We start from the raw sequence: 13,286 nt of genomic DNA on the forward strand, positions 1-13,286 counted from the left end.
GATGAATAAGGGGAGCAAGTCAGGGTGACACAGAAGGGAGTGGGAGAAGGGGGAAGGGGGGTTTTGTCAGGGAAAACCTCTTGGAAGAGATATTCCTTCAGTAAGGCTTTGAATCTAGGGGCAAGGAATTGTTTGTCAGTTTTGAGGAGAGAAACCAACAATACTTGGGGGTGGGGAGGGGAGAGGATAATTTTTCAAAAACAGATTATTCAGGAAGATTGTGATCTCAAGACCTAGATTTGAAAACAGAGATAATAGGCTACTTTGGTACACAGTTTGGAATGGATTGTCAATTGCAAAAGGATCAGTGGGATCTAGTGGAAAGAAAATGTGAAGCAGCGTGGCTCAGTGGAAAGAGCCCGGGCTTTGGAGTCAGAGGTCACGGGTTCGAATCCCAGCTCCGCCAACTGTCTGCTGTGTGACTTTGGGCAAGTCACTTAACTTCTCTGAGCCTCAGTTACCTCATCTGTAAAATGGGGATTGACTGTGAGCCCCACGTGGGACAACTTAATCACCTTGTATCCTCCCCAGTGCTTAGAACAGTGCTTTGCACATAGTAAGCGCTTAACAAATGCCATTATTATTATTAAAATGGGCCTGGGAATCAGAGGACCTGGGTTCTAATTTTGGCTCTGTCTTTTGCCTGCTGTGTGACCTTGGGCAAGTCACTTAACTTTTCTGTGTCTGTTTTCTCATTTGTAAAATGGGGATTTAATGCCTGTTCTTCCTCCTGCTTAGATTGTGAGCCTCATGAGGGACACAGATTACATCTGATTTAATTACATCGTACCTCCCCGGCACTTAGTACATTGCTTGGCACATAGTAAATGCTTGCCATTATTATTAATAAAATAATAATGATAATAGTATTTATGTTCTTGCTTTGTATTAAGTACTGAGGTAGATTCGAGATAATCAGGTCAGACACAATACTGACCCACTTAAAGCTCACAGTTTTAAGGAGGAGGGAAATAAGAAATTTAGTCCGCATTTAACAGATGAAGAAACTGAGGCACCGAGCAGTTAAGTGACTTGCCCAAGACCACACAGCGGGCAAGTGATGGTGCCCGATTTAGAACCCCAGGTTCCCTAACTCCCAAGCTCATGTTCTTGTCTACTAGACTGAGATGCTTCTCACTATTACCAAACTCCTAAATCCCACTGTTCATTCATTCAATCGTATTTATTGAGCACTTACTGTGTGCAGAGCACTGTACTAAGCGCTTGGGAAGTACAAGTTGGCAACATCTAGAGACGGTCCCTTCCCAACAATGGGCTCACAGTCTAGAAGGCTGTTATTATGATGATGATGATGATGATGACGACGCATCAGTCTTTTCAGTCACACTGCTCAGATGACAGGGTCTCACCGGTCTCACCTCATCATCAAAGCCATTTACTGAGTGTTCATTGTGTGCAGAGCACTGTGCTAAGCACTTGGGAGCGTACAGTACAATATAGTTGGTAGGCATGTTCCCTGCCCACAAAGAGCTTTCAGTCTAGAGGACAAGCATCATTGAGGAGGACGCAGCGATAGTAGGACATGTACACAGGCCCACCGTAGATTGTAAACTCACCTATAGACTGTAAACTCATTGTGGGCAGGGATAGTGTCTGCTAAATCCGTTATATTTAAATCTGAGAAGCAGCATGGCGCGGTGGCTAGAGCACAGGCCAGAGAGTCAGAAGATCCTGGTTCTAATCCCGGCTCTGCCATTTGTCTGCTGTGTGACCTGGGGCAAGTCGCTTCACTTCTCTGGGCTGCAGTTACCTCATCTGCAGAATGGGGATTAAGATTGTGAATCCCACGTGGGACACGGACGGTGTCCAAACCGATGTTCTTGTATCTACCCCGGCGCTTAATCAATCAATCAATCAATCGTATTTATTGAGCGCTTACTGTGTGCAGAGCACTGTACTAAGCGCTTGGGAAGTACAAGTTGGCAACATATAGAGACAGCCCCTACCCAACAGTGGGCTCACAGTCCACATAGTGCCTGGCCCATAGTAAGCAGCGTGGCTCAGTGGAAAGAGCCCGGGCTTTGGACTCAGAGGTCATGGGTTTGAATCCTGGCTCCGCCACATGTCTGCTGTGTGACCTTGGGCAAGTCACTTAACTTCTCAGAGCCTCAGTTACCTCATCTGTAAAATGGGGATGACGACTGTGAGCCCCACGTGGGACAACCTGATCACCTTGCATTCCCCCCCCAGCACTTAGAACAGTGCTTTGCACATAGTAAGTGCTTAATAAATGCCATCATAAAAAAAGCACCTAAGTACCACAGTTATTATTATTATTGTCTTTTACTTTCCCAAGTGTCTAGTACAATGCTCTGCATACAGTAAGTGCTCAAAAAATACCACTGATTAATTGAAGAGAGGCATTCTTTTCCTGAGTTGGTACCCCTTGGAGACTGTTCAGCTGTTGCAGTTTAGATTACCTTTCCCTTTTCCCTCTTTCCGCCTTCCAGCACTCTCCCAGATACTTTTAACTTCTGTTTTTGAGGCCTTTAGCCCCAAGCTACACTCGTGCTTCCCCAGAACAGAAGTTCCGTTAATTGTTCCTGGAAGTCTGTCTTAAGCTTCTGAGGAAAGATCACCCTCATCTGATGCAATATGCTCAGATGTCTCACATGTGAGGGCAAATTCCTTGTCTACCAGAAAGTCCCCTGGTGTTCCAAGTAGAAGGCCAATTTGGCATTGTTTAAACTTCTTTAGTGGGTGTTAGGAATCAGAAAATTGTCTTGACTTGAAAAAAAGTCCTCTAAAAAATAGCCTGCTATCGTATTTGACTTGGCGGCATACTATGACAGTTGAACAATAATTTGGCACCAGATTTATGGCTTTGTGGGAACCAAAAGATAATATGGAGCATGACTGGGAAACAGGGGTTAATTTAGGTTTGCATCCCATTCATTATACTTTACAATTACTTTTTCTTTTCTTCCTCTTTACTCATTGTTATTGCTTCCCTGAGTTATTTTATTTTATCTTGTCTCTCCACCCGGGTGTTTCTTAAACTAGTAATGCCATGTGATTACTTCAATTCATTTTGATGAATTCAATATTAACCTTACTACAAGTGTTTTAATGATTAAAAATAAATTGTGAATCACTTCTCTTCCCATGCCATAACCAGATAGATATATATATATATATTTGTTTTTATCCCTTAATTGCAGTATTCATTCAATCATTTATTGAGCACTTACTGTGTGCAGAGCACTGTATCAACCAAATGGAGGGATCATATTTGAAATCTTGTGATGCTAACTTGTTTAAAGCCCTCTCTTACTGTTGGTTTGATATATTTTTTCTCTACTGTCTTCTTTTGGAAGAATCTTCTATCTCTTCCTTTGAATCCCACCTTTTAAACCATTCCCATTGAGGAATTGTGTGCATTTTCTGGGGTGAATTTTACTTGCTCATTATTTTCATTTTCTTTTTTTTCCTACCCATTCTCCACAAATTTATTTTTTCTCCTATCCAGTCACTGAGTCACCATCTGAACCTATCGGGGGAGGAAAAAAAAATGAGAAGCAATGTTGTCTAGTGGCTAGAGCACAGGCCTGGGAATCAGAAGAAACTGGGTTCTTATCCCGGCTCTGCCACTTGTCTGCTGGGTGACCTTGGACAAGTCACTTCACTTCTCTGGGCCTCAGTTCCCTCATCTGTAAAATGGGAATTAAGACTGTGAGCCCTCTGTGGGACATGGACTGTGTCCAAACTAATTCACTTGTATCGACCCCAGCGCTTAGTACAGTGCCTGGCACGTCATAAGCATTTAACAAATAGTCCTCCTCCCCCTCCCCATCCCCCCCACCTTACCTCCTTCCCCTCCCCACAGCACCTGTATATATGTATATATGTCTGTACGGATTTATTACTCTTATTTGCGCATATTCTATTTATTTTATTTTGTCAACATGTTTTGTTGTGTTCTCTGTCTCCCCCTTCTAGACTGTGAGCCCGCCGTTGGGTAGGGACCGTCTCTATATGTTGCCAACTTGTACTTCCCAAGCAGTTAGTACAGTGCTCTGCACACAGTAAGCGCTCAATAAATACAATTGAATGAATGAATGAATGAAAATACCATAAAAAATGGAATAAAGGGAATTGCTATAGTTAATCTACATTAATGACATAATTAATCTATTGCCTGTAATACTTCCAAATAATTGCTCTAAATGTCTGGGGCATGATTAGCTCAAAGCAGTTCAAACACCCAGTTATTCATTCATTCAGTCGTATCTATTGAGCACTTACTGTGTGCAAAGCACTGTATTAAGTGCTTGGGAGAGGATAGTACAACAACAGGCACATTCCCTGCCCACAAGGAGCTCGCAGTCTGGAGGGGGAGATAGACATTAATATAAATAAATAAATTGCTTAATAAATAAATAAATAATCACTTTTGATTCATTCATTCATTCAATCGTATTTATTGAGCACTTACTGTGTGCAGAGCACTGTGCTAAGCACTTGGGAAGTACAAGTTGGCAACATATAGAGACGGTCCCTACCCAACGGGCTCACAGTCTATAACCATCTGCTTCACAAACCGAAGCACCATAACAGCATGTACATAGCTTTACTTCTATTTATTCTGATGACTTGACACCTGTCCACATGTCTTGTTGTCTGTCTCCCCCTTCCAGACTGTGAGCCCACTGTTGGGTAGGGACCGTCCCTATATGTTGCCAACTTGTACTTCCCAACTGCTTAGTACAGTGCTCTGCACACAGTAAGTGCTCAATAAATATGATTGAATGAATGAATATCTTATATACCCTTTTACTTAAGCACTAATTCATGTACTGATCCCCCTTTCTTTCTTCCTCCTGTCTATAATTCATTTTAGTGTCTATCTCCCCCACCAGATTATAATAATGATGGTATTTGTTAAGCACTTACTATGTGCCAAGAACTGTTCTAGGCCTTTGAGAGCAGGGAACCATGGCCAGTAACTATATTATAGTCTTAGTTCAGGGCTCTGTCTCTGTAAAGTGCTCAATAAATAGTGGGAGACCAGTAAGAAAGTTGTTATACTGGTGGTACTGGCTGTAACTGGACTGGAAGCACTATAACCATAGGGCTCCCAGTTCTGGAGGAATAGCAGAGTTCTCTGAATGAGGGTTATTTGTTGGGGTGTTTCTGCTCTAGATATAAGCTCCTTGAGGACAGGGAAAAGTGTCTACCGGCTCTGTTGTACTCTTCAAAGTGCCTAGTACAGTGCTCTGCACACAGTAAGTGCTCAATAAATAATAATAATAATAATGGCATTTATTAAGCACTTACTATGTGCAAAGCACTGTTCTAAGCACTGGGGAGGTTACAAGGTGGTCAGGTTGTCCCATGGGGGTTCACAATTTTAATCCCCATTTTACAGATGAGGTAACTGAGGCACAGAGAAGTTAAGTGACTTGCCCAAAGTCACACAGCTGACAATTGGTGGAGCCGGGATTTGAACCCATGACCTCTGACTCCAAAGCCCGGGCTCTTTCCATTGAGCCACGCTGCTTCTCTTAATAAATAAATAAATAAATACCACTGATCAATTGATTGATTGCACAATGCTCTGTTGAATAGCCTTAGGTGGGGTTTACTCCTTCCCAAATTCTCTCTCCCTTTACTCTTAGGACATTTAGCCTTTGCTAATCCTTTTATGCTGGATTGGCATGGCTCCTTAATCTGCCTCTGGCACTAACGTTTTTATTCATTTTCGCCTATCCTCAGCACCTAGAAGTATATTTATATAAATATATAGATATATGCATATATATGTATATATATTCAATTGAACATTTCCTTTTATTTTATATGATCCCACTGTTTATGAATATTTCCACTTTCACTTCCCCCAGCAGAGTATAATCACCTTGAGGGCAGGAATGATGATGATGATGATGATGATGGCATTTGTTAAGCGCTTACTATGTGCAAAGCACTGTTCTAAGCGCTGGAGTAGATACAAGGTGATCAGGTTGTCCCACGTGGGGCTCACAGTTTTAATCCCCATTTTACAGATGAGGGAACTGAGGCCCAGAGAAGTGAAGTGACTTGCCCATAGTCACACAGCTGACAAGTGGCAGAGTCGGGATTAGAACCCATGACCTCTGGCTCCCAAGCCCAGGCTCTTTCCATTGAGCCACGCTGTTCTCAGGAAACGTGTTTTGTGCTTCTGTTGTACTTCCCAACTGCTTAGTATGGTGCATTCATTCATTCAGTCATATTTACTGAGCACTTACTGTGTGCAGAGCACTGTACTAAGTGCTTGGGAAGTACAAGAGACGGTCCCTACCCGCATTGAATTTAGTAGGTGCTCAATACCTAGTAATACTTGCATAACTTCTGAGGCAAAGGGGAAAGGCTAGAGCTGCACTCCATAGCTCCCACAAGACAAATTCAGAGAGGAAATTCTCCCCAGGGATGATTGACGGGGAAGGAGAGGAAAAGTTCCATTATTATTCTGCCGAGCGATACCTGATCTATTTTGTCCCATTAAAGACACAGCAGGAGATCGGGAAGTGGCCACGAAAACAAGACCGAGTCTTCAGGCCTGGAAACCTCCACTCACCGGAACAGAAATTCAAGTCCCGGCACGAGACAAATAAGAGGTAGGAAACCTGAGGGAGAGGGCTGCCGGGGGGCAGGGGGTGCCCCCTCTTCATTTTGGGGTGTGAGAGTGAACTCGGGTTGGAGCCGGGGCGTTGTAAGAAGAGGGAGGTAAGGAGAAAGGGAAAAAGGAGAATAAGGGTCGGGGGAAGAAAAAGAGAAAAGAAAGGAAAGAGGGGGAAAGGGATGGAGGACAGAGAGCTAAGGGAAGGGGGGAACTTCCCTCCACCACCCACCACCCCCCAACCACCACTAGGCCGGCCAAGCCGGGTCAGTCAGTCAGTCATGTAATAATGGCATTTGTTAAGCGCTTACTATGTGCAAAGCACTGTTCTAAGCGCTGGGGGGGATACAAGGTCATCAGGTTGTCCCACTAGGGGCTCACAGTCTTAATCCCCATTTTACAGATGAGGGAACTGAGGCTCAGAGAAGTTAAGTGACTTGCCCAAGGTCACACAGCAGACATGTGGCAGAGTCGGAATTCGAACCCATGACCTCGGACTCCCAAGCCCGGGCTCTTTCCACTGAGCCACGCTGCTTCTCTAATGTTTATTGTGCATTTACTGTGTGTAGAGCACTGTACTAAGCACTTGGGAGAGTACGATATAACAATAAACAGACACATTCCCTGCCCTGAACATGCTTACAGTCTAGGGGGGGAGACAGACATTAGTATAAATAAATGACAGATATTCTATCGTATTTATTGAGCGCTTACTGTGTGCAGAGCACTGTACTAAGCACTTGGGAAGTACAAGTCGGCAACATGAATGTACAGATTTATTCATTCAATCATATTTATTGAGCGCTTACTGTGTGCAGAGCACTGTACTAAGCGCTTGGGAAGTACAAGTTGGCAACATATACACAGATATGTACATAAGTGCTGTGGGGCTGGGAGGGAGGATGAATAAAGGGAGCAACTCAGAATGACAAAGAAGGGAGTGGGAAAAGAGGTAGCATCGGCAGGTAGAAGCAGCGTGGCTCAGTGACAAGAGCCCGGGCTTTGGAGTCAAAGGTCGTGGGTTCAAATCCTAGCTCCCCCACTTGTCAGCTGTGTGACTTTGGGCAAGTCACTTAACTTCTCTGTGCCTCAGTTACCTCATCTGTAAAATGGGGATGAAGAGTGTGAGCCCCACGTGGACAACCTGATCACCTTGTATCCCCCCAGCGCTTAGAACGGTGCTTTGCACATAGTAAGCGCTTAATAAATGCCATCATTATTATTATAAGTAAAGGAGGGTTTAGTCAGGGAAGGCCTCTTGGAGGAGATGTGCCTTCAATAAGGCTTTGAAGCGGGGGAGAGTCACTGCAGCTTCCGCTTGGGCGGTGATAATAATAATAATGGCATTTATTAAGCGCTTACTATGTGCAAAGCACTGTTCTAAGCACTGGAGCACTGTTGGCAGAAAGAGGAACTGTTTGGCTGTACTGGCTGGACCTGGTTGGTACCCAATTGCCACAGCAACTGCCAATACCTACCTATGCCCCAACGCTGCCTTGGCCGTGCCCGGGATGAAGCCGGCATGTGGCTCGTTCCCAGCGGTCTCCAGGCCTGGGGAAGACAGGAGCCTCTTGAGCCAGTCAATCCTATTTATTGAGTGCTTACTGTGTGCTGAGCACTATACTGAGCACTTGGGAAGAGGACAATATAACATCGCAGGCACATTTTACTGCTTAGGGGAAGCAGCCTGGCATAGTCGATGGAGCACAGGTCTAGGAGCCAGAAGGTCATGGGATCTAATCCCGGCTCTGCTACTTGTATGCTGTATGGCCTTGGGCAAGTCGCTTCACTTCTCTGTGCCTCAGTTACCTCATCACTAAAGCGGGGATTGAGATTGTGAGCCCATCGTGGGACGGGGACTGTGTCCAACCCGATTTGCTTATATCCATCCCAGCACTTAGTACAGTGCCTGGCACATACTAAGTGCTTAATAAGTACCATAATTATTATTATTAATTATTATTACCTGGCCTCCCTTTCCCTTCTTCTCTTCTCTCCTCTTGCCCATTTGTTCTCCCTCCCCCCTTTTCTTTCACTCTCAACCCAGTCTTCTCCTTTTCCTCCCCAACTTTTTCCTCCTTTTATGCCTCCTCACCCCTCTTTCCTTTTTCTTCTCCCCTTTCCCTTCTACCATCCCCTCCGATATTCTTCCCTTCTTTTTATACCTTCTCCTTTCCTGGCAATGACTGAATTTTTTTAAAAAAATTGAATGGACGATAAACCATCTTGGCATGGGTTTGGGATTTGAAAAGACTAGCATGCCACATTTGCCACCACATGAAGCACCGCTTGGGCCAGAAGCCTGACCTGAAGTGTGGGAGGAATTTGGGGCAGTGGTTTGAACGTCTCTGCGGCCTCTGAACCATCCCCTAGAAACACATCCTAGATTTTGGCAGAAAACTTCTTGATGAAAGCTTAGTCGCACATAATACAATGGGTGATGCCTGCTGCTGTTCAAGAAGAAGAAACTCTCCCCTGTTCTTCCCCAAATTTCCTGAAAAGTCATAAATGCCTCTGATACTGCCAGATTTAAATAAGTGGCAATTCCTGACCCAAAGAAGGAAGTGAGCAGGTGTAGGGGAAGGGAGGATTGTGTCAAAGAGGCTAAGAGGGGGACCACAGTCAGGCAGGACAGGAGTTTAGACCTGCTCAGTCGATTGTATTTATTGAGCACTCACCGTGTGCAGGGCACTGTACTGAGCCCCTGGGAGAGTACAATAGAGCAATAAACAGACACATTCCCTGCCCACAACGAGTTTACAAACTACCACTCTTGCAATGATTTCCTGTCCAATGAATGAATGGCTCCGATCCCTGAGCTTCCTCCTCTCACCTCACCGGCCTTGTCCCCATCCCAGCAAAGCTGTTCCTGTCCTCAAGCACCGTGGCACATTGCTCCACAGAAAAGTCACCACTGAAGGGAATTGATTGTGATCATATATCTGGAGAAAAAAATCCATTTGTCAAATCCCAGAGTGGGGGTAGGACTTGCAGAGAAATCCAAGGAAATGCTTGGGAGAACTAGAGAAAAAAAAAGGCCCTGAAGGGCACGTGGGAAACTATGAAGTCACAATGACTGGGGAATCGTGTTCTATACACACTACACAAACACACTGTACTTGATCTTAGCCAAAAAGGGCTCTATTGGCACTTGAGCTCCATCTGTTGCTTATTTCAAACATTTAAGTCAATACAAATTGAATTACTGGAGCTAATCAGTGGCTGTATTATCTACTCCCAATAGGTTTGAAGTCTGGTAATATATCCTTGTTTTCCCTGCCTACTTTTAGGAGGTTCATCATTGTTCAGTGACAGATAAATGTAAGAAAAACATGATATTATTATTCATAATAGTAACAACAATAATAATAATTGTATTTGAGTGCTTACTGTGTGCAAAGCACTGTATTAAGTGCTTGAGAGAGTACAATGTAACGTCAAACACATCCCCTGCCCGCAACAAGCTCACAGTCTAGAGGGAGAGACAGACATTAATATAAATAATCAATCAATAAATAAATTACAGATATTCATTCATTCAATCATATTTATTGAGTGCTTACTGTGTGCAGAGCACTGTACTAAGCGCTTGGGAAGTACAAGTTGGCAACATATAGAGACGGTCCCTACCCAACAGTGGGCTCACAGTCTAGAAGGGGGAGACAGACAACAAAATAAAGTATATTAACAAAATAAAATAAATAGAATCAACATGTACACAGATATATACATATGTGGCGTGGGGAAGGGAGAGAGGATGAATGAAGGAGCAAGTGTGAGCGGTGTAGAAGGGAGTGGGAGAAAAGGAGAGGAGGGCTCAGTCAGGGAAGGCTTCCTGGAGGAGATGTACTTTCAATAAGGCTTTGAAGTGGGGGAGAGCAATTGTCTGTCTGATTATGAGGAGGGAGGGCATTCCAGGCCAGAAGTAGGATGTGGGCGTAAGGTATTCAAAATTAAATTATTTGCACATGCAGATTCATTCATTCATTCAATCATATTTATTGAGCACTTACTGTGTGCAGAGCACTGCACTAAGTGCTTGGGAAGTACAAGTTGGCAACATCTAGAGATGGTCCCTACTCAACAGCGGGCTCACAGTCTAGAGAAGATGAAGAGGCCCAGATCCCATTTGGAGTCCTGAGTACCTAAAGGCCAGAACTAGTTCCAAAAAGGTAGTTGTAATATTGTTCCCAGCTGGTGGTACACAAATTCCTGGACTCCGTATTAAATACGGAGAGCAGAGAGAGCATTTCCTCTGATTAGCTGTGTGATCTTGAATTCTTTGCACCATAACCAGTCTGTGCTTCATTTGTCCTGTATTTATAGCAAACATAATAAATAATATCATGGTGGGGGAGTGAAATCATTTTTGAAGTGGAAACACAGCACTTTACCTAGTCAGTGTTTGGGGGCATTGTATGCACATGCTCACCTGCACAGAATTCTAAAATTGAGGAATATCAAATGCAGGGGATAAACCAGAACATATCAATTAAGAGAAAGTTTTGGAAGGTACTTGGTATTTAGAGTTGTGTTTAGGTGTGAGTGGTTTTTATTTTCAAATCCCAGGGTAAAGAAAGAGGGTTCTATCGGAGGTTAGTGGATAAAGTCCGAGATCCTCTCATTTTCTACAAATGAAGCAGGGAATAGAATTCTCTCCGAGGTAGCCATCCGTTGATAGGAAGGAACTGGAAAAGGAAGTGCGACAGGAACAGAAGGATCATGAAAACAGGGCTCTAAATGATGACGTAGTCCTGGAGGTGTGAGGCTAGCATCAAAAGATCCGTGGCTTTTGAGGCATCCTGGTCCAAGTCAGCGTGTGTGAATAGAGGCAAGGATGCCAAATCCCTCCACTGCCCACTCTGTGGCCCCTTCTCTTAATTCACCCATCATTTAGAACAATAAAATCCCAGAAGCCTCCACAAGAAATCCCACCCCTGTCCCTGCCTGCCACCGGCTCAGACAAAGGGAGTCAGATAACAACAATAATAATAATAATGGTATTTGCTAAGCACTTACTATGTGCAAAGCACTGTTCTAAGTGCTGGGGAGGTTACAAGGTGATCAGGTTGTCCCAGGGGGGCTCACAGTTTTAATCCCCATTTTACAGATGAGGTGCCTGAGGCCCAGAGAAGTTAAGTGACTTGCCCAAAGTCACACAGCTGACAGGTGGCAGAGCTGGGATTTGAACCCATGACCTCTGACTCCAAAGCCCGTGCTCTTTCCACTGAGCCATGCTGCTTCTCTGCCCTAGTGAGCCTGCTGTTGGGTAGGGACCGTCTCTATTTGTTGCCAACTTGTACTTCTCAAGTGCTTAGTACAGCGCTCTGCACACAGTAAGCGCTCAATAAATATGATTGAATGAATGAATGTCTACCTCCTGAAGCGCTTAGTACAGTGCTGTGCACACAGTAAGCTCTCAATAAATACAGCTGAATGAATGAAATAGAGACCCCTCATAGTACCCCAGAACAGGTGTTCATCTCGATACGAACTCCGTTTGCTGGTATCTGCAGCCAGAGAGAAAGTTCCTTCCAGAGTAATGGCCACAATAAAAAAAGAATCATAGTAATAGCACTTACATGGCCTACTGCTGACTTAAAGCCAGTGGAAAATAGAAAGTGTTTTGTTCATATGCACATCAAAAAAGGCCAGCCTCTAGACTGTAAACTCATTGTGTCTACCAACCTCGTTGTATGGTACTCTCCCCAGTGCTTGTACAATGCAGTAAGGGCTCAATAAATGCCATCGATTTATCGACCGGTGAACAAGTCTAGGGAAAACAGGCACCCAATGGTATGGTGTGAGCTTAGCTTCATGTCTGAACCCAGCAGCAGAAGCACAGATTTGCCCCAGACTTCATTCGTTCAATCGTATTTACTGAGCACTCACTGTGTGCAGAACACTGTACTAAGTGCTTAGCACTGTACTAGATTTCTAGGGGGTCTTGGCAAACTACTTTACCCCCATAGTTTTCAGACTCCTCCTCATATAGTGACAACAATACATCCATCTCAAAGACAATTCGAAGGTTAATTGCTCTGCTAGTTTCTGGTTGGTGAAGCATTTTTGGTCTGGGGAAATCTCAAAAAATTTTAGTAAATTATAATTATTGTATCATTCCCGTGTTCCTAATCCAGGGTGGTTTAGTGAACAGGGAAAATGTGGAGCTCCCTTTAAAAAATGAGGGAATAGTTAAGTCTGAGATTTCTCAAAAAATTTTTTCTCAAAAATGTAGACTGAGAGAATGATGATGAACCAAAGCAAGGAGAAATTTCTTTTATGAATTTCATCTGAGATGGTCACCTAGGGAAACCTTCGACAAAGCCGCTTCTGTCCAGGAACAAGCTTCACTTCATGACCTAATATTTCCCCTAATAAAATATCTGCTGAAACAAGCAATTGTAAACCGAATCAGATCTTGCCCCATGCCCTCATTCCAGGGCAGGGTATCTCATAGCAACTGGGTGGTGAAAGACCAGGGAATTACATAATTGTTCATAAAACATGTTCCTCCTCCTATCTTTACAGTAGAAACTGGGAAGGGCTAAGCTCAAAAATTCAAATTGATCTGGAAAGCACACTCTAGCTTTAGGAAATGCTAACCTTCTCTGTAGCTCCAAAAGCTTGAGTGTGCTTTGCAGATCAATCTGAATTTTTGAGTTTA

At 43.9% G+C, this 13,286-nt stretch overlaps 1 protein-coding gene across 1 annotated transcript in view; it reads left to right on the forward strand.

The window, feature by feature from the left end:
* The window catches only part of MCF2L2 (MCF.2 cell line derived transforming sequence-like 2), a 491,086-nt gene that overhangs the window by 416,665 nt on the left and 61,135 nt on the right, over nt 1-13,286 (forward strand). Inside the window, exon 26 of the mRNA XM_038758478.1 lies at nt 6,508-6,617. Coding sequence (XP_038614406.1) covers nt 6,508-6,617 — 110 coding nt within the window. The remainder of the gene's footprint in view (nt 1-6,507; nt 6,618-13,286) is intronic.

This window comes from Tachyglossus aculeatus, chromosome 1, assembly GCF_015852505.1.
Source record: "Tachyglossus aculeatus isolate mTacAcu1 chromosome 1, mTacAcu1.pri, whole genome shotgun sequence".
Taxonomy (NCBI): domain Eukaryota; kingdom Metazoa; phylum Chordata; class Mammalia; order Monotremata; family Tachyglossidae; genus Tachyglossus; species Tachyglossus aculeatus.